Genomic DNA, 20,193 nt, shown 5'->3' on the forward strand with positions numbered 1-20,193 from the left:
GAGAGAGGAAAATATTGTGGTAGAAACTTTCATGTTACTAAATTACCTCTCGTTATGTTGAGATTGCTATTGTCTCTTTCTTCTTCCTTGCATATGGTAGCTATTTGTTGTCTTGATAATTTGTTTTCCTATAAAATGCCTATGCATAGGAAGTATGTTAGACTTAGATGTGATTTTCACATGCTTTATGATACTCTCGTTGTGCTTCAATTCTTGTTTTTTGTGTGAGCATCATTGAATTATCAATGCCTAGCTAAGGGCATTAAACGATAGCGCTTGTTGGGAGGCAACCCAATGAATAAATTTATTTTTGCTTTTTTCTTTCTGTTTTGTTGTGTCCACACCATCATAATTCTGTTATGATTGTGTCTTTTATGTTTCTTTTAGTGTTTGTGCCAAGTAGAACCTTTATGATCAGTTTTGGTGATGGTTGTTTGATCATGCTGAAAAAGACAGAAACTTTGCTCTCACGAAAGTATTTTTAATTCCTATCCAGAAAGAGCTTTTGAGTTGATTCTTTTTTGCTTCTGGTTGATATTCCAATGGCCCTAATTTTCATAATTTTTCAAAAAAAATGAGATACCAGAAGTATACGAAGCATACAGATTGCTACAGACTGGTCTATTTTTGACAGATTCTGTTTTTGCTGTGTTGATTGCTTATTTTGATGAAACTATGGATAGTATCGGGGGGTACTAGCCATGGAAAAGTGAGAATACAATAATCTAACATCAATCTAAATATAAATCAAGTATACTACAGTACCTAAATAGTTGGTAGTTTGTTTTCTTATGCTAATGATATAACGAGTTTCCGTTTAAGTTTTTGTGTTGTGAAGTTTTCAAGTTTTGGGTGATGTTCTCATGGACAATGGGATAAAGAGTGGAAAGAGATCAAGCTTGGGGATTCCCAAGGCATCCCAGGCCAAATTCAAGGACACCAAAAAGCCTAAGCTTGGGGATGCCCCGGGAAGGCATCCCCTCTTTCGCCTTCAATCCAGCGGTAACGTTACTTGGAGCTATATTTTTATTCACCACATGATATGTGTTTTGCTTGGAGCGTCATGTATTATAGGAGTCTATTCTTTTTGTTGTGTCACAATCATCCTTGCTGCACACCTTTTTGAGAGAGACATACACTCATCGTGAATTTGCTAGAATACTCATTGAGCTTCACTTATATCTTTTGAGTTAGGCAATTTAGCTCGCATGTGCTTCACTTATATCTTTTGAGCTAGATAACTTTGCTCTAGTGCTTCACTTAGATATTTTTAGAGCACGGTGGTGTCATATTTTGAAGAAATAAAAACTCTCGATCTTCACTTATATCTTTTTGAGAGTGCTCTCTCTAAGTAACTTGGTAATTGGCTTGTGCTATTAAAGTAGTCCTAAAGATGATAGGCATCCAAAGAGGATATAATAAAAACTTCCATATTCAAGTGCATTGATTAGTAAGAGAAGTTTTGATTCCTCACAATTAGTTTTGAGACATGGATTTGGTAATATTAGAGTTATGTTAGTAGGGTGTTGTGAATCTAGAAATACTTGTGTTGAAGTTAGTGATTCCAGCAGCATGCACGTATGGTGAACCGCTATGTTAGGAAGTCGGAGCATAATTGATTTATTTATTGTCTTTGTGTGGCGGTCGGGATCGCGCGATGGTTAACACCTACCAACCCTTCCCCTAGGAGTATGCGTTTAGCACTTTGTTTCGATTACTAATAAAACTTTCGCAATAAGTATATGAGTTCTTCATGACTAATGTGAGTCCATGGTATAGATGCACTTTCACCTTCCACCATTGCTAGCCTCTCTAGTGCCGCGCAATTCTCGCCGGTGCACAAACCCACCATATACCTTCCTCAAAACAGCCACCATACCTACCTACTATGGCATTTTCATAGCCATTCCGAGATATATTGCCATGCAACTCCCACCGTTCTGTCTCATGACTTGTGTCGTCACTCTCATATTGACATTGCATGATCGTAAGATAGCTAGCGAGATGTTTCAACATCATACGCCATGCTAGATCGTTGCACATCCCGGTACACTGCCGGAGGCATTTCCTATAGAGTCATCATCATTTTGAGCTTTGAGCTGTCAGTAAATAAAAGTGTGATGATCATCATTATTAGAGCATTGTCCCATGTGAGGAAAAAAAAGAGGCCAAAGAGCCCAAAAATAATTAAAAAAAGAAAAAATAAGAGGCCTAAGTGCCCAAATGAAGAAAAAAAGAATAAAAGAGAGAAAAATAGAGAAGGGACAATGCTACTATCCTTTTTCCACACTTGTGCTTCATAATAACACCATGTTCTTCATGATAGAGAGTCTCTTATTTTGACATTTCATTATACTAGTTGGAATCTTCATTATATAACTTGGCTTTGTATATTCCAATGATGGGCTTCTTCAAAATTGCCCTAGGTCTTCATGAGCAAGCAAGTTGGGTGCACACCCACTAGTTCTCCTTTTGAGCTTTCACACACTTATAGCTCTAAGTGCATCCGTTGCATGGTAATCACTACTCATTCACATTGATATCTATTAATGGGCATCTCCATAGCCCGTGGATACACCGAGTCGATGTGACCATCTCCTCCTTTTTTCCTCACAACCTCCACCACACTCTATTTCACCTATACTGCTATATCAATGGCTCACGCTCATGTATTGCGTGGGAGTTGAAAAAGTTTGAGAAAGTAAGAGTGCGAAAACAATTACTTGGCCAATACCGGGGTTGTGCATGATTTAAATTCGTTGTGTGGGGATGATGGAGCATAGCCAGACTATATGATTTTGTAGGGATAAATTTCTTTGTCCTTGCTATTTCAAAAGTTCATAATTGCCTTGCTAGTTTGCTTGAAGTATTATTGTTTTCATGTCAATAGCAAACTATTTTTCTGAATCTTACGGATCTGAACATTCATGTGACAAGAAATAAGTTACAAAGGACAAATATGATAGGTAGCATTCCACATCAAAAATTCAGTCTTTATCACTTCCCTACTCGAGGACGAGCAGGAGTTAAGCTTGGGGATGCTTGATACGTCTCCAACGTATCTATAATTTTTGCTGGTTCCATGCTATTATCTTGTCAACTTTGGATGTTTTGTATGCATGAATATGCTATTTTATATCTTTTTTGGGACTAACCTATTAACTCAGTGCCATGTGCCAGTTTCTGTTTTTTCCGTGTTTTTGACCTTTTTCAGAGGAGAATATTAAACGAAGTCCAAACGGAATAAAACCTGGGGAATGATTTTTTCCATAACAGAAGATACACAGGGGACTTGAGAACCAAGGCAAAGGACCCCGGGGGAGGTCACAAGCCCCCTAGGCGCGGCCTGGGGGGCGCGCCTAGCAGGCTTGTGGGAACCCCGTGGCTCCTTTGCCCTACTTCTTCCGCCTATAAATTCTCCAAAAATCTGAAACTGCCAGAGAGAGCCACGAAAATACTTTTCCGCCGCCGCAAGCTCCTGTCTCCTCAAGATCCCATCTCGGGGCACGTGGTGCCCTGTCAGAGGGGGGATTCGGACACGGAGGGCTTCTTCATCAACACCATTACCTCTCCGATGATGCGTGAGTAGTTCACCACAGACCTTCGGGTCCATAGCTAGTAGCTAGATGGCTTCTTCTCTCTCTTGGATCTTCAATACAAAGTTCTCCATGATCTTCATGGAGATCTATCCGATGTAATCTTCTTTTGCGGTGTGTTTGTCGAGATCCGATGAATTGTGGATTTATGATCAGATTATCTATGAATATTATTTGAGTCTCCTCTGATCTCTTATATGCATGATTTCATATCCCTGTAATTCTCTTCGAGTTGTGGGTTTCGTTTGGCCAATTTTATCTATAATTCTTGCAATGGGAGAAGTGCTTGGTTTTGGGTTCATACCGTGCGGTGTCCTCATCCAGTGACAGAAGGGGTAGCGAGGCACGCATCGTGTTGTTGCCATCAAGGGTAAAAAGATGGGGTTTATATCTATTGCATGAATTTATCCCTCTACATCATGTCATCTTGCTTAAGGCGTTACTCCGTTTGTTATGAACTTAATACACTAGATGCATGTTGGATAGCGGTCGATGTGTGGAGTAATAGTAGTAGATGCAGAAAGTATCGGTCTACTTGTCTCGGACGTGATGCCTATATGTATGATCATTGCCTTAGATATCATCATGACTTTGCGCGGTTCTATCAATTGCTCGACAGTAATTCGTTCACCCACCGTAATACTTGCTATCATGAGAGAAGCCTCTAGTGAACACTATGGCCCCCGGGTCTACTTCACATCATATTTTTAGCTCTACACTTTTACGTTGTTGCACTTTCCACCTTCAGATCTCACCTCGCAATTAATCGTGAAGGGATTGACAACCCCTTTATAGCACTGGGTGCAAGTTTGTTTGCTTTTGCGGAGGTACTTTGGAGACTTATCTTGATACTCCTACTGGATTGATACCTTGGTTCTCAAACGGAGGGAAATACTTACTGCTACTATGCTGCATCACCCTTTCCTCTTCAAGGGAAAAACCAACGCAAGCTCAAGAGGTAGCAGCGGCGCGGCAGGCCGGCGTGTGGACGGTGGAGCTCATGGCCGTCAGCATGGGAGCCGGGCGCACGAGAAGTGGCGTTCCCGGGAGGTGGAGCGCGAGGACCACGGCCCGGGCGGTGGAGCTCGAGGCCGGCGGCGTGGGAGGTGGAGTGTGAGGCCAGCGGTGCATGAGGCCTAGATCGAGCGTGAGGGCGGCAGCGGCAGGCACGGGTAGGGTTGGATCGAAGTTGGGCACGGGTTGGCTCGATTTGGGGATGTTTTGCTCCTCTGCGGAAAATTCATCCTCACGCCTAAATCACGCGCCAAATTCACGACCATTCGTGTTTTGCCACGTGTCCACCTACGCAGACACTTAGTCCGTGTCCATACACCCTACCTATGCCGACATTTTTTATGTCGTCAAGTGCGTGTGTACGCCGACTGATAAACTCTCAAGGGACATACATATGCCGACACATAGTGTGTTGTACAAGAAATGCTGACACATGCATTGTAGCTTTGTGGTTGCCGACACTTATTATGTTGACAGTAATGTAACCTTGTCGACAGATGATCCGAAGGCAAAACGTAAAAGCTACGCTGACAGTTATTTTGTGGGCATTAGTTGACCTTTGCCAACAAAATGGTGTCACCTAAGCTCTAGTGTGGTGTGGTTCCGGCCCCCTCCTCTCCTCCTATATATATGAGAGGGGAGGGAGGCCTGCAACACATACACCCCGGCGCAGCCTCTCCCTCTCCCTCTAGATCGTCCCCTCCTCTAGTTTTTCCGGTAGTGCTTGGTGAAGCCCTGCCGGAACAGCTGCTCCACCACCACCATCACATCGTCGTGCTGCCTGAGAACGCATCTACCACTCTGCCCTCGCTTGCTGGATCTAGGAGGCAGAGACGTCATCAAATTGCACGTGTGCTGAACGCGGAGGTTCCGTCCGTTTGGCGCTCGATCGGGAGTTCATGGGACTGATCGTGATTGGATCACGAAGACGTACCACTACATCAACCGCATTCTTTAACGCTTCTGCTTAGCGATCTACAAGGGTATGTAGATACAATCTCTCCTCTCATAGTTGTGCATCTCCTAGATTGATCTTGGTGAGCGTAATTTTTTTTCTCATGCAATATTCCCCAACAAGGAGAACCAAACGAGCCACAACGATTACCACTCTACCAACGCAAAGATAGCACCCAGAAAGCAATGAACTTTGCTGAGCCGGCACCATTGCATGAGAGAAGTCAACCTATGCACGAGATGGCGCACGCAGGCGCAAGGAAAAGCACCGCATTAAGGTGTCCCCGCGCACGCCCATAGTCTACGTTGCAAGGAGTCTCGAGGAAAGTGGCGTAGTGCAAAGCACAAGCGAAGATCGTACTGTTGGGAGCGCACCAGGGAGGCATCAGAGTGAGGCGCACGTGAACGAGGTGCATACAAAATGGACGACGCGAAGACACCCATGAGCATTAATGCCCAAGGAGGCGGGTACTCCAACATCCTTTATAGGAAAAATTACAAACACGATGGTCCTCTCTAAGCCCATATAGGTGAAGTGCCATGAAGTGGACATTCACATAACACCACTAGAGAATTGCACTTCAACATGATGAAACAACAATATTAATTGGAATATATATGGCACTCAACAACTAGCTTACCCCGTGTTCTAAACACACAACAGACATGCATTATTGTGAACATGCTCACTATAATAATCATAATGATAAGGGAGACAATCTCACAGAGTTGTCGCTCGTAAAACACATATCATCAACTACCAATACAACAATCGACATCGATAAGTCAGAATGGTAACCAATTCACACTTGATTGCACAAAAATAAATGAGATGGGAATGGGGTGATGGTGGATGGTGAAGATGACTTGGATAGAGATGTTCTCCTTGTTGCCCTATAGTGGTTGACGACGATTGCTTCAAATTCATGTGGCTGGAGGTGGCAGATCTAGCCTGAAACAACCCTCTAGAGAAAGAACTAGGTTTCCGCCTCGAAACGGCGATGATTTTTTCTAAAGAATTTGGATATGGAGTTCTCTCCTTTAAATTGCGTATATGAGGCCTCGGGGTCAATGGAGGATGCATGTGGGCCCTAGGCACCCCCCTTAGGAATCTCTATAAGGTGGGTGCCTAGGTAGGTGTCTAGGCACCAAGGGTCCTGTAACACCCGCTTTTGGCCATAGGCTCTTCTAATGCAAAAACTTATGGACATCTTTTTTCTGGGTCCTAAAAATGCACTTCCTTCACGAAGGTTCATATTCCTTTCCAAACAACATCTCTTGGAAATTATTTCAAGAATTCTTTCCGTTATAGGATAACCACAATTAAACTTATGCTAATGTGATTGAAAAGCATAAAAGTAGGATATTTATACTCTGAAATTGTGATGCAAAATGCATGTCTCGGATACCCTGAAAAGCGCCATATGTGTCGCTTCCCAAGGCAGAGAGGAGCCATCCAAGGGCCGACCTGATTCATCCATTGCAACCAGGGCCATCTCAACTTGAGAGTCCTCCCAAATTTCTTAAGGTCGGCAATGCCAAGCGCGTCAAGACCTTGCCAGCAAACCGACTTCGAGTTGACCAATGAGTACCCCCACCGGCGTTCTCACTATTATCATTGCCCCGCACGAAGTCAAGCATAATCCGATCTACCTTGACACTCGCCACTTAGATAATGACGACATATATTTGCAAACGAGTATATAGGACCAACATACCGAAAGAATCAATAGTTGCTTGTGTAAGAAATCACAGGGGCCAACAATGTCAAATGCAAGAAATAATGTAGAGAGAAATTCCAGTACCACTTTGATTCCCTTAACCACCACATTAATTACCAATGTATTTTTCATCAAACCACCAGGTTTCATGAGAAATCTGATTGATGGATACATGCTAGGGTTTTTGACATCGACATCTAAACTAGCATATCCGTCACATCTCTATGTGGTTGAATACAACTATAAACATAAACGTAAACTAGCATAATACTCCTTTCATTTCAAAACTCTTGTCTTAGGTTTGTATAAAAATAGATGTATCAAAATACTAAAACGTGGGTAGATACATTCATATGTAGACAAATTTAAGACGAAAATTTTAGAATGAAGGGAGTATATATGTACATGACAAGACAACCACTAAATTCAATTACACACTCAAACCCTAAAGTGGTACTCCATATATTTCATAATGTAGTACATTCGCATTTTTAAAGATCTAAATTTAACATTCTTAAAGATCTAGATTTAATCTTATATTTAACTAATAAGACAGATTGCGGCCGAAGCAAAAATTATATCATTGAAATTTTTGCTTCATGCGCAGTCGGTCTTGTTGGTTAAATATATAGTTAAATTTACAACACAGAAAACGATACTGCAATGGTTGGTAATTTAAGTAAAAATAAAGCAGGTGATTCGCAATTAACCGCTAGTTAATTTAGTACTTTACTTCAGCTCGGGTACATGCAAATCTTGCACATGACGAGTCCGTTCTCGTTGCATCCGTGGCACCGGACACCACCGCGCTCGCCGTCGAACAACTTCCGGCTGCCACCGCATTCACCGCATACCACGAAACTCAGCCCCCCGCACGCCTCACACTTCCCCTTCTTCTTGTTGCTGCTGACCGCCGCCTCCGGGGGCGAATGTGACGGCAGCTGGAGGAGAGAGGTAAGGCGACCGTCCTCGTGGAGCGCGAGCACCTGGGCGGCGCCCCCTAGGTCGTGGCCGCGGACGAAGAGTCGCGGGGGCACGGCCTTGTCGCCGGTGGCGGCCCAGAGCTGCTCCCGAAGACCCCGGTCCATGGACACGTCGCGCTCCTGAAACGCCACGGCGAGGTTCTCCAGCAGAGCGCGCACGTCGTTACAGTCTTCGAACGTCTTGCGGATGCCCCGGAGCGTGGTGGTATAGAGCACTACGGCTTCGTTGCCGCCGGGTGGGCACCTGGCCGGGAAATCCAGGAGAATTCCGTCGGGATCAGACGCCGGCGCCGGCGCCGTGGCAAGGGAATCCCGGTCGTAGCCGTCCTGGTCAACGAGCTCCCAGTCGTCGTCGATGGGCTCGGCGGGGAGGTTACTCTTGGTGGGGGTCTCGTGGGCGTCGAAGAAGGACCCGTCATCGGATAGTGCGTCGATGGAGTGGAGCACGACGCGACCGGACTTGGTCGGCGACGGCGGCAGGGGTGCCGATGCGGCGGCGGGGGCCGCGGGGAGGGACGATCTGAGGACGCGCAGGATACGCGCCTTCAGCGTCTGGATAGTCATGGAAGGAAGCTCCGGCGGGAGAGATTGCTTGGGATTGATTTGTTCCTTTGAGTGCTCGCTTTTGGTTCCGGATGCGTGTGGTATTGGTGAATTGGTGATGGTTGGGGAGAAACTGAGAAAGAGCGAGGAAGAGGAGAGGTTGGAGTAGCTTTTACTGCCTTTTTAGAACCCGTTGAAACGTAGCTTTGGGCTCCCTGCACAGCGCAAATGTACCGACGAAAAATCATAACACCATGCCCGCTAGAAAAATATTGTATCGACAACTCCCTCTATCTCGTACTAATGATCAGATGCATTGTTTGAGCCACAATTAATATGAAACAAAGACATGTGATTGACTTGCAATATGTTATGTGTGTCCTTCAAAAATATTTTACCAATTATATATAACTTTACAAGGGCATATTGAAGATGAACCCTCGTATAATCCGCATACGTCTGGACCGAGTGTAGCGAGGCAAAGCCGCAACGGCAGAAGCACGTCAGTGAGGCGAGGCGGCGGAGGCGAGCGGTGGCTGCGGTAGAGATGGGGCCACTCGGACACGCGGCGACGCAGCGAGGCGTGCCACGGTGGAGCCCGTGCGGCTCGGACACGCGGTGGCGGAGCGAGGCTGGCTCAGAGCGAAGCGAGGCACGGCGTGGCGGAGGCGGGCATAGTCGGACCGAAGTCGGCTCGTACGCGAGCTGCCGTGAGAGGTGCCGGCGGAGTCCGTGTGTATGTCCACTTCGGGGCCGCTCAAAACAGCCACGTCCATATCCTCCTTTGGGTCATGGGCCATCATTTTTTATTTCCCCATTGCTAGAACGATCTCTGTATACGTAGTTTCTTTTCCTTTTCTTCATTTAACCGCTGCAACTGTGGTCGTGAAGAGGTTTGTCATCCAACGCACGCATGTATCAGTGTGCTGGACAGTCCACAAATACTTTTTGCGGCAAACCCGAGATAAATGTGGGGTCTTTGCGGAAGTCCGGACAGCAGCCACATACGACTCTCACACTATCGACCCATAAAAACCCTCTTGGACCCGTGCCTCAATCCTCCCTATTTTCTCTTATGCCTTCTTTCTCTCTTGCCTTCGTCGCCGGTACAGAACCGTGGCCACCATGCCACACCCCTCCCAGAATTCTACGTTTCGGTCACATCAAATGTTCCAGTCGGACTCCACCGCACTTGTCATCTGTCGTTGTTCACTCCCTCTCCTTAGACCTCCCCGCCAGGTACCATCCGCTACTGTTGTACTCACCATGCGCGACACCTATTTGATGAATTGTCGGAGCTAAAAAATTGTCCCTTCTTGTTTCAAGCGATGAATTGGAATTTGCAGTAGATATACGAGCACTATGTTGATTTGTCTAACGGCTCGTCCGACGAGGAGGACTACACGCATGAGACATCGATGATGCAAATGATCCTTCAAGCCATGAGGTCTGCGGAGGAGCATGTTCTCAATTTCAAGGGATTGATCAGGGGTCATCGAGTGCTCAACCGCAACAAGGCGCGCGAGCATTTGACATTGATGACCAACTACTTTGCCACCGATGCACTCTTTACTAATTATTTTCGCCATCATTTTTGAATGCGCGCGTCTGTCTTCGATCGTTTGTAACGCCCGTCTGGTCCTATGGTCACTACTTCGTCTTGAAGAAGGACGTCGTGGGAGCGATTGGTTTCTCGCTAACCAGAAGTGCACGGACGCACTCTGGATGCTTGCATATGGCACGATCACTGATCTGTGGGACGGGAATCTACGAATGTCTGAGAGCACATGCAGAGATGTCAGTCTACAACTGTCCTGGTCGAGGTGTTTGGACCTCGGTACCTGAGAGAATCAACTGTGGTAGACACCAATAGGTTGTTGACAATCCCAGAATCAAGGGGGTGTCCAGGTTTTCTTGGATCTCTAGACTGCATGCATTGGAAATCAAAGAACTGCCCGAAGGCTTTATAGGGACAATACGATGGTCATGTTGAGAAGCCCACTATCATTCTTGAATAAGTTGCATAACATGATATTTGGATTTGGAACACTTTCTTTGGCATTCCCGGTGCCGCTGAACATACCGTCAGATCCCTTGGTAGGGGTCCAAGCGTAGTTGGAAGTCCTAGATCGATGGTCCCACGAAGGTTATATCCAGGTTCGGGCCTCCGAAGAGTAATACCCTACATCCTACTAGTTTTTGTTATTCATGGTGGAGGGATACCTCATGCGAGTTGTTCTAATGGTGTACGAGATTGCTATCGAGAGTTGCCTATGTAGTGATAGATGATGAGGAGGACCCTAGACCTCCCACTATATAGGCAGTGAAGGTCTAGGGTTTACATGGCAGTACGTGCAATCTGGGGCGTTGTTGACTCTTGTATTAGGCTGGTCATAATGGAGTATCATAGGTAGTATCATGAATGCCAACTATGCAATTTTGATGAGGTGACATAGAATTAAATGACGAAAGAGAGTATAGAGTATCATACCATGATACCGTATCATATTAAATGTTGTTCTACTATGTGTCATGCATGGCAATAAATGGTTTATTCTCTTATACTAACATATGATACTATGCATTACCACTAGAGGAATCAGCTTCTTTGTCCTCTGCCATATCGGACGGCAAAGGGCCACTCCACGGATAGCAAAGCCCTTTGCCGTCCGCCTGCAGACAGAAAAATTACTACAACTCTTTGCATCGGTAAAGGGCCTTCTTTGCCGTCTGCTGGGAGGCACCGGACGGCAAAGGGGTTTGCAATCAGTCTGCCATGGCAAGCAGACGATAAAGTATTTAGACAATAGCCAACAGGCACCTACTCCGTTAGGTGGCTAACGAAGTATTTGTCGTCTGCCAAGCGCGGCCCTTTCCGCCTACCGGGCATGGCCCTTTGCTGCGTGCCGGGGAAGACCTTTGTCATCTGCCAGGCCCAGACCTTTGCCGTCTTCCAGGCGTGGCCCTTTGCCGTCTGCCGTGGGTTGTAGCAGACGACAAAGTGACCATATTGGTCAGCCGACTACCCCAGATTGCACAGGTCAGTTCCACGTGGCGCCTTTGCCGTCCACTGGCAGGCGTCAAAACGCGTGCATTGCCACTGTTTTGTTTGCTTTTAGTGATTTCCCTGCATTTTAAAAATACACATATGATATATATAATTTCTAACACCCACATATAGATTCAAAATACACATATCTTATAAGCAGCATATAGGCCATGTATCAAACAACATATAAGAGCGAGACAATAAATAGGCTAGCTTCCAATACATACACATAGTTTCGATCATCATACATAAACATACTTATCTTATCTCCATACATACACATAGTATCACACTATTCATCAATACAAATCAAAACGGAAAGTAAACGGTAGCAGTCCATCAATGCTGGATTCCATGAATGCCAGCTTCCATGAAGTGAATCAAATCCGCAAAATGAGAATAAGAAAGTTAGAAGAAGAAGAAGAAGAAAACTAGAAGAAGAAGAAGAAGAAGAAGAAGACTAGAAGAAGGAGGAGGAGGAGGAGGAGGAGAAGAATACTAGAAGAAGAAGAAGAAGACGATGAAGAAGAAGAAGAAGGAGAAGAAGAAAGAGGAGAAGAAGAAGAAGAAGAAGAAGAAGGAGAAGAAGAAGAAGAAGAAGAAGAATAAGAAGGATAATATGATTACTTATCTTAGTTTGAGCTTATTATGTCATTTTGGAGGAAGGTACGCTAAGTTATGAGCTAACCAAGGTTCTTGTGCTATTTTTGACCTAACTAAGCTAATTATGTCATAAATGAACTAAATAATATAATTATGTCATTTTGGAGGATAATTACCTAAGTATGTCTTTCTTGGGGAAAATAAGCTAAGTATGCCGCAGAACACTAGATAAAATTTACCGTCGTCGTCATCAAGGATGTGAATCATGGGGGTTGCTATGGGCGGGTTCACTTGGAGAAGGTTGCCCTGGATAAGGGTTGTGCGATGCGGCTCGGGAGTTATTCTGCACCAAAGATATTTTGTAATGTCTCATTAGCATGATGACACTAAAATGTCAATACTAGTAACTAATGACCATTGAAATGGAACTCACCGTTCCAACCCCAGAAATGTTTGGCATCGGCGGACGGTCTGACCGTTCTGGAGGCACATAGACTACACATTTGGTTTTCAAGTGTCAGTCATATCAGTTAGTAATGAAACGGACATTACATGCATGATTTGGCTAATGTGAAAAAGAAACTTACCACAAGGAGATCGTACATGGCCCGATTAGCCACCTCATTCCGTGCCCTTTCCTCCTCCAACAACCGAGCCGTGTTCTCCTTTGTAGTCTGGTCGCTCTCCTTCAGAAGCTCCTGAATAGCATCCTGGGTTGTCGCTCTCTCTTTCTGAAGAGCAGTCTGCAACACCACTCTCGTTAGCATTGTAATCATCGATGGTTATACACCCAATGTAATGGATGAAAGTTTTCTGAGTCCGTATAACTAACATGGATGGCGAGTTTGACTGGCCATGTACGAGGCTTTATCTCAGGACATGAGCTCGTCTGGCGTGCCTTGATCTCCGAGAGAGTGAGAGGACAACGTATCAGCCCATCTCCAATGGCTATCAAGCCATGGGTCCTCCCTCCACCAGATATCATCACTAGCTCTGGATCCAAAGGTTTCTGCTCGGGTTAAAATCCTCCCCTCTCCTCGCCTTCCCCTTCTCCTTGTATCTCACGAGCTTGTTGTGGGAGGAGATGTTGGTGAACTTCTCTGGATGATCGAGGTCAGACTCAAAGAATGCCTTTTCGTTCTTGTAGGAGGTAGTATGGGCCATGCCATAGAGGTCGTACAACTCTGGCACCTTCGTCTTATTGTGATGAGCCTAAAAGAGAGGAACAAAGTACTAGTAAAGGGCTCAAGCTAGCATGAAGAATGAATTGCATGAATCATGAAGAAAACCACATACCCAGTTCCGTCCGAACTGAAATAAGTTGTGTTGCCTTGATGGTGTGGAACACCAACCATTTGGGCACGCCGTTTCTTCGCATTGTCGTGGACGGCTCGCCATTGGCCTATCCACCACTCATCCACCAACACCTCCCAACAATCCATCTGATCCGCACACCATCTCGAGGGCACCTATAAGTTCGTAAGGAGAAATTTGAGCACTACGCCTATGAACCAAATCAAGAAAACTACGTACAAGGCCTTAAAAATAGGTAATTACCTTCATGTAATCCTCCTTCTTCAGATACTTTCCGCAGCACAACTTCTTATCCTTCTTAATACTACACATGGCATAGTAGTCTCCAACAGCTTCCGGCCAAGCCTCGTGGCGTAAGTTCTGTAATATCCGCTTGCACTCGACCTCGATAACATTGGCCACCACCTCCTCATATCCCTCCTCACACCTGTAGAAGGTGTGCAATCAAACGAGACAAGACTGATTAGTACAATAACTAGCTATATTGTTAATTTTAGATTGTGTAAAAAAAGAAATTATCCAAAAGTTCTTGATCACAATTTCGGCTCTCATATGGCACAAGACACCATCGATAATCTCCTCCGGCAGGGCCTCGGCAATATGGTAGTGCTTCCAGGTAAATCCTTGTGTGGGAACCTCACCCTCACCGGGTAACGTGACAAACCCCGAGAAATTTTGCCGGCAAAGCACACCAAGGACGATGTTCGCCTTGCGGACTCCAAGGGGGTGAATCCATCCCCTGCATTATGACAAGGTCAACACATTAGATATTTGAAGAAACTTGAAGGCAAAATGTGCAAAAAGATTAAATGCACTTACTTCTCCCCTGCAGGCCTAATCACCGGCCTCTACTCACGGGTCGCCGACACGACCGGGAGATGTGTACTACCATGCTGGTACACGGTGAACCCCTCAACCACCTCAGACTCACTATCATTAAACTCATCCCCGCCACCATCATAATGGCCACCTGGCCCCTCGGTCCGATCCGGATAGGTATCCCATGAGGACATCTCCATGTTGGCCAAACCCTTTGTGGCGGGAGTCTTGTGGGATGTAGCCCCTGGTACAGGAGCCTTGTGGGACGAAGCCTCGGGAACCGGAGTCTCATGGATCTAATGCCCGTCGACCAGAGGCTCCTGGACAGAGTGTCCTCAGACTGTCTACCAACGCTCTCCGGAGAGATAGGGGTGGAATGGAAGTACCCCTCGTGCGGGCTGCCGATGAAGAAGTATCCGCCGAGCGATCTGGACCTGTGCCCACCATCTTTCAACACTTGCCATGATAAAGAGTAAAATCAATTAGTACCCCAAAGAAAATTTGAATACCTGACATGAATAATAAAATGTACATATATAATTTAAGTTGGGATGCATACAAAGTAATAATAGTACGGATCAATAAATGCGTCATCATTATCATTATGAAACGTGTCTTCATGAATGACGTGCTCATCGGATTCATCCGCATCAACTTATGGAAGGCCTTTCTGTAATCCCTCAAGCATTGAAAGTTCATCCGCAGTACTAACCTCTTCTCGTTCCGGCTCTGTTGGTTCCGACTCAGGGGTGAATTTGGATTCACTGTTGCTGTCTAGTTCCAGGTTCTGGGGTGAAGTACAACAATTCTTGAAACATTTCTTCAAAAGACGTGTTTGTTGGAAGAATTCTCCATCATATGTGTGTGGGTTAATTTGAGGTTCATAATCCTTTTCATCTAGGGGAGGTGGTGTAGCATGTGGCAACACTTCATAAACAACATCCCAACCATTCAGATTCTTATTAGTTTGGCAGGCCCCCGGTAGATAGAAAACTTGGGTCGCGTGTTGAGCCGTAATTGAAAGCGCAATTAATCCCTAGGGTGGTTTTGATAATTGATCACAACATATGCATCATTGGACTAATAGGTTTTCCAAGTATATTTCAGAAAAAGTTCAAAATATGCTATGGATTAAGGTTTATGTGGAGATGCCCCTGGATGCAATAAAGGAACAATGTTGTTTCAAGCTTCAAGATAGAAGACTCTTCATTTTATATTTGTGTGAAATCACTTTTCAACCCATAGGAAAGCCAATACTATTAAAAGGGGGTGAGGTGGTAAAATGAACTGATTGCTCAAATGCTCAAAGTTAGCCACCAAAACACTTAGTCATTTTTCCAAATATCCACCGTGTCAAGATCCAAATACACTAATTCGATGTCACCAACATTTCCATATCAGACCCACCGAGTTTCACGTCACACAGAAACCCTAGCCATTCCCACCAAATCGGTGCAACCGAAACCAAGTCGGTGCTACCGAGTTTAGTGTGACCAACATTCTGTTGCCAAGATACATAAAATCGGAATTTCCGAGTTTGAGTATCGATGCCACCGAGTTTGGACATCTGACCGTTAGTCACGTTTTCAGTGCCACCGAGTTTCGAATATCGGTCTCACCGAGATTCAAAAGTTCACAGTTTTAGTGCTAATCGCTACCACCGACTTTTCAACTTCGGTGTCACCAAGTTTGCCTTTTTGTGTGTAAAGGTTGGATTTTGGCTATTGTCTATATATACCCCTTCTCCCACCTCTCATTCATGGGAGAAGCACTCAGAACACACACTTCATTGCCAGATCCATTTTTTGCGAGAGAACCACCTACTCATGTGTTAAGACCAAGATATTCCAATCCTATCAATTGAAAGTTGATCTCTAGCCTCCCCAAAATGCTTTACACCAAATCAACCTCTCCTACCCACGCATATTATGTGAGAGAGTGATTTGTGTTGAGGAGACTATCTTCAGAAGCACAAGAGAGAGGAGTTCATTGATCTACCACATCTATTACCTTTTGGAGGGTGGTGCCTCCTAGATTGGATAGGTGTCGCTTGGGAGCCTCCTATTTCGTGTTGTGGAATTGAACCAAGATGTTTGTAAGGGCAATGATATCACCTACTTCGTGAAGATCTACCATGAGTTAGGCTAGTCCTCCGTGGATTAAAGCCATGGTGAAATAGACAAGGCCGCTTCTTTGTGGACCCTCCGTGGGTGGACCCCTCCGTGGACTCTCGCGGCCGTTATCCTCCGTGGGTTGAAGTCTGACTAACATGGACGTACGATAGCGCCACCTAGAGGAACCATGCAAAACATTGCCGTGTCAACCTCATGCGTTTGATCTCCCTACCTTACCCCTCTACTTCACACTTGCATGTTTTACTTTCTGCTTCTATACTATTAGAATTGCATGTGTAGGGTATACTTGAGTTGTTATAATTGTCGTAGTTGCCTCTCAAGTAAAATTGGGAAAAGGGAAAAAAATTATCTCGTCAAGTAGTCTAATCACCCCCTCTAGACATATTGATCCTACAAGTGGTATGAGAGCTTTGGTCTCCATTTCATTGGTTTAAAAACCTAGGAGAGTATGGCATCTAGTGAGGGAAATTATCATCGTAGAGGTCCATATTTCAATGGCACTAGTTTTGCTAGTTGGAAGCATAAAATGAAAATGCATATTCTTGGCTTTAATCCTCGTGTTTGGGCTGTTATTCATGTTGGTGTGCAAGGTAACCTCTTTGGAGAGGGGCATGAGCCATATCGTCATGCGACAGCTGATGAACTGAAGATGTTGCAACTTAATGCTCAAGTCCGCGACATCATCTTCAACTGCCTATGCCCCGAAGAATTCAACAAAATCAGTCGTCTTGAGAATACAAAAGAAATTTGGAATACTTTGGTTGATATGCAGGAAGGTACTTATTCTGTCATAGAATCTAAGTTGGATGTGTTTCAAAGTCAGCTTGACAAGTTCAAGATGAAGGACGGTGAAGGTGTCGCTGAAATGTACTCTAGGATAGCTCTTATCACCAATGAGATTGCCGTCTTAGGAAGCAAAGAGATGAGCAACAAATTCATCATAAAGAAGATACTTAGAGATCTCGATGGCAAGTATGACACAGTGTGCACATTGATCCAAATGATGCCAAATTACAAAGATCTCAAGCCAATTGAAGTCATTGGTAGGACTGTTGCTCATGAGATGTCAGTGAAGGACAAAGATGAGCTGCACAACAAGTCAAGCGGTGCTTATAAAGCTTCAAGTGATGCTCCCGCTACTTGAAAGGACAATCTTGTCACTGATGAAGAGATAAGCCTCATGGTCAGAAAATTCAACAAGTTCTATAAGAGTGGAGGAAAAGAGAGAAGCTCAAGCTCGAGACATGAAGAGAAGCATTCATCCAGACGTGACCGAAACTGCTACAATTGTGGGAAGCCTGGACACTACTCAAGTGAGTGCCCAGCTCCCTACACAAGAGAGCGAAGGAGTATAGAAGATCACTATGAACGGAGATACTCACGGAGAGGCAAGGAATCAGAGAAGAAGGACAAATACACCAAGAGCAGTTCAAGAAGAATACATCAAGCTCATGTTGGTGAATGGGTGTCTGGCTCCGAGTGTGATCACCACTCCGAGAGAAGCTATCACTCCAACTCCTATTATAGTCAAGATGAAGGTGTTGCCGGGATTGCACTTTTTTCCACCAACTCCTATGACTTATTTGATTCACCAAATGAGGGAGTCGGAAAATGCTTCATGGCTAAAGTCCCCAAGGTATCACATTCCAAGTATCTTTATTTTAATAGTGACGAGGATGACTTGTTAGGAGAAGATGACTTGCTTCTTGATAAAACTAGTGATTGCACTGAAATGAACTTGCTAATTATCATGCTAGTTAAGAGAAATTGAATGATGATGATAAGAAATAAATTGAACGACTAACTCAAGAATTAAAATCTTAAGTTTGCTCATGAGACTACTCTAGGTGATCATGGAGAGCTTGCAAGAACCCATGAGAAGCTACACTTCGAGAAGCTCAACTTGGAGCAAGAGTATGAGTTCTTAAAAGCGACCAATGATGATCTTCTAAAGGAGAGTTCTTCTTATCTAGCCAAACGATTACCCTTGTCCAACTTTGTTCCACAAGTTAAACCTAGGAACACTAGTAACAAAGGCAAGAAGGTTTCTTTATATAGTAACAACTATGATAAAGCTAAATCCAATAATGTTGTTCCTAGTAGCTCTATTGATTCCACTAACGATTCTCTTAGACAAGTTACACTTGAGAAAGAAAATGATCTATTGAAAGGGATTATAGAGAAAGGTGTGTTCAAGAGCCTTGCCGAAAGTAAACAATTCGAGGAATTGTGCGCAAGCAAGGAGGACATCGGAAGAAACAAGGTGTTCGCTACTTCAACGTCAATGGAGATGATTGGGAAGAAGGTCCATATCCCACTCCTAAGTTTGTTCCCTAAGAGGAGAAGTGTGATCCCACTCCTCCCAAAGGAACAAGCTCACAAGATGGCCTTGTACCACAAGACCACAAAGGCAAGGGAAAGCTTGAACATAACATTGACCTATTAGAAGAAGAACCCCAAGCCAAGGCCAAGTGGGTTCCCAAGGACAATACTAACTCTACCTAAAGAAGTGCTACCAAAAATCCAAGGATTCCCATAAATTTGATGTGGATCCCCAAGAGGAAGAACTAGGGAAGTTCTTGAGGGATGACTCCACCAATGAAATTCACTCTTATTCATTTTGGCAAGAACTATTTGCAATAAACCTCAACCATATGCATTAGTTCAAGGAGTCACACATTCCCTCAAAGGTAAGCAAGGAACAAGATAATTAATGCATCTTTGGACATCATCCCATTAGTGTTTCACTCCATGTCCATATATATTCTATTATATATTCCTTGTGCTGTGGGACTAACCCATGTAGGTGAGAAGAGTATGAAAACAACAAGGATTGCTCCCAACTCAAGATGATCTTCATCAATATTGAGCATCCACCACTACTTCACCTACTTGAAGTCTTCTACGACAAAATCCAAGGTTAGTTGATCCCTCTAATGGGGATGTCATTTCAAGGGTGATCTTTACTCTAAGACTTGAGTATAAGCATCTCCTAAGTATATGAACACATTAATGCTTATGTAAAAGTGGTAACCCCACTTGTGCTTAACGATGAGTATGACCTATGATCAAGTATTCTTACTTGGCTCCTATGTCAATAAACTCATATATAGATGGCTTTGTCATTGCCGAAGTGCTTGATAGCTGGTAGGATGTTTGTGCATGTTCGCCATGTTTTTCTCTATCATTCTTATTGTGTGAACATGTTAGTCTGCATGTGTTTGATCATTCGAGGACATCCAATTGTTGTTATTTGGCTCTTGATTTATATTTTGCCAATTGGATGGACAAGAATGCCTAGGACCCCTCTCTAGCTATCTGATGTCAGCTGTGCTTCCCTGGCAACGGCGCCAGGAATAGTCGTGTCGACGGCACCAGGAATCCTTCTGCTGCGGCTACTCCTTAAGGGACTTCCTAGGAAAATATGCAAATGATTTCCCCCGTGGCCTTGTAGCCTTGCAT

General features: G+C 44.5%; 1 protein-coding gene across 1 annotated transcript; it reads right to left on the minus strand.

Annotated features, from left to right (window-relative positions):
* Positions 1-7,715: 7,715 nt before the first annotated feature.
* LOC123430072 (uncharacterized protein At5g39865-like) lies at positions 7,716-9,107 on the minus strand. Its single transcript, XM_045113987.1, has one exon. The coding sequence runs from the start codon at positions 8,830-8,832 to the stop codon at positions 8,020-8,022; it is 813 nt and encodes a 270-aa protein (XP_044969922.1). The 5' UTR covers positions 8,833-9,107; the 3' UTR covers positions 7,716-8,019.
* Between the last annotated feature and the right edge of the window lie 11,086 nt (positions 9,108-20,193).

This window comes from Hordeum vulgare, chromosome 2H (genome assembly GCF_904849725.1).
Source record: "Hordeum vulgare subsp. vulgare chromosome 2H, MorexV3_pseudomolecules_assembly, whole genome shotgun sequence".
NCBI lineage: Eukaryota > Viridiplantae > Streptophyta > Magnoliopsida > Poales > Poaceae > Hordeum > Hordeum vulgare.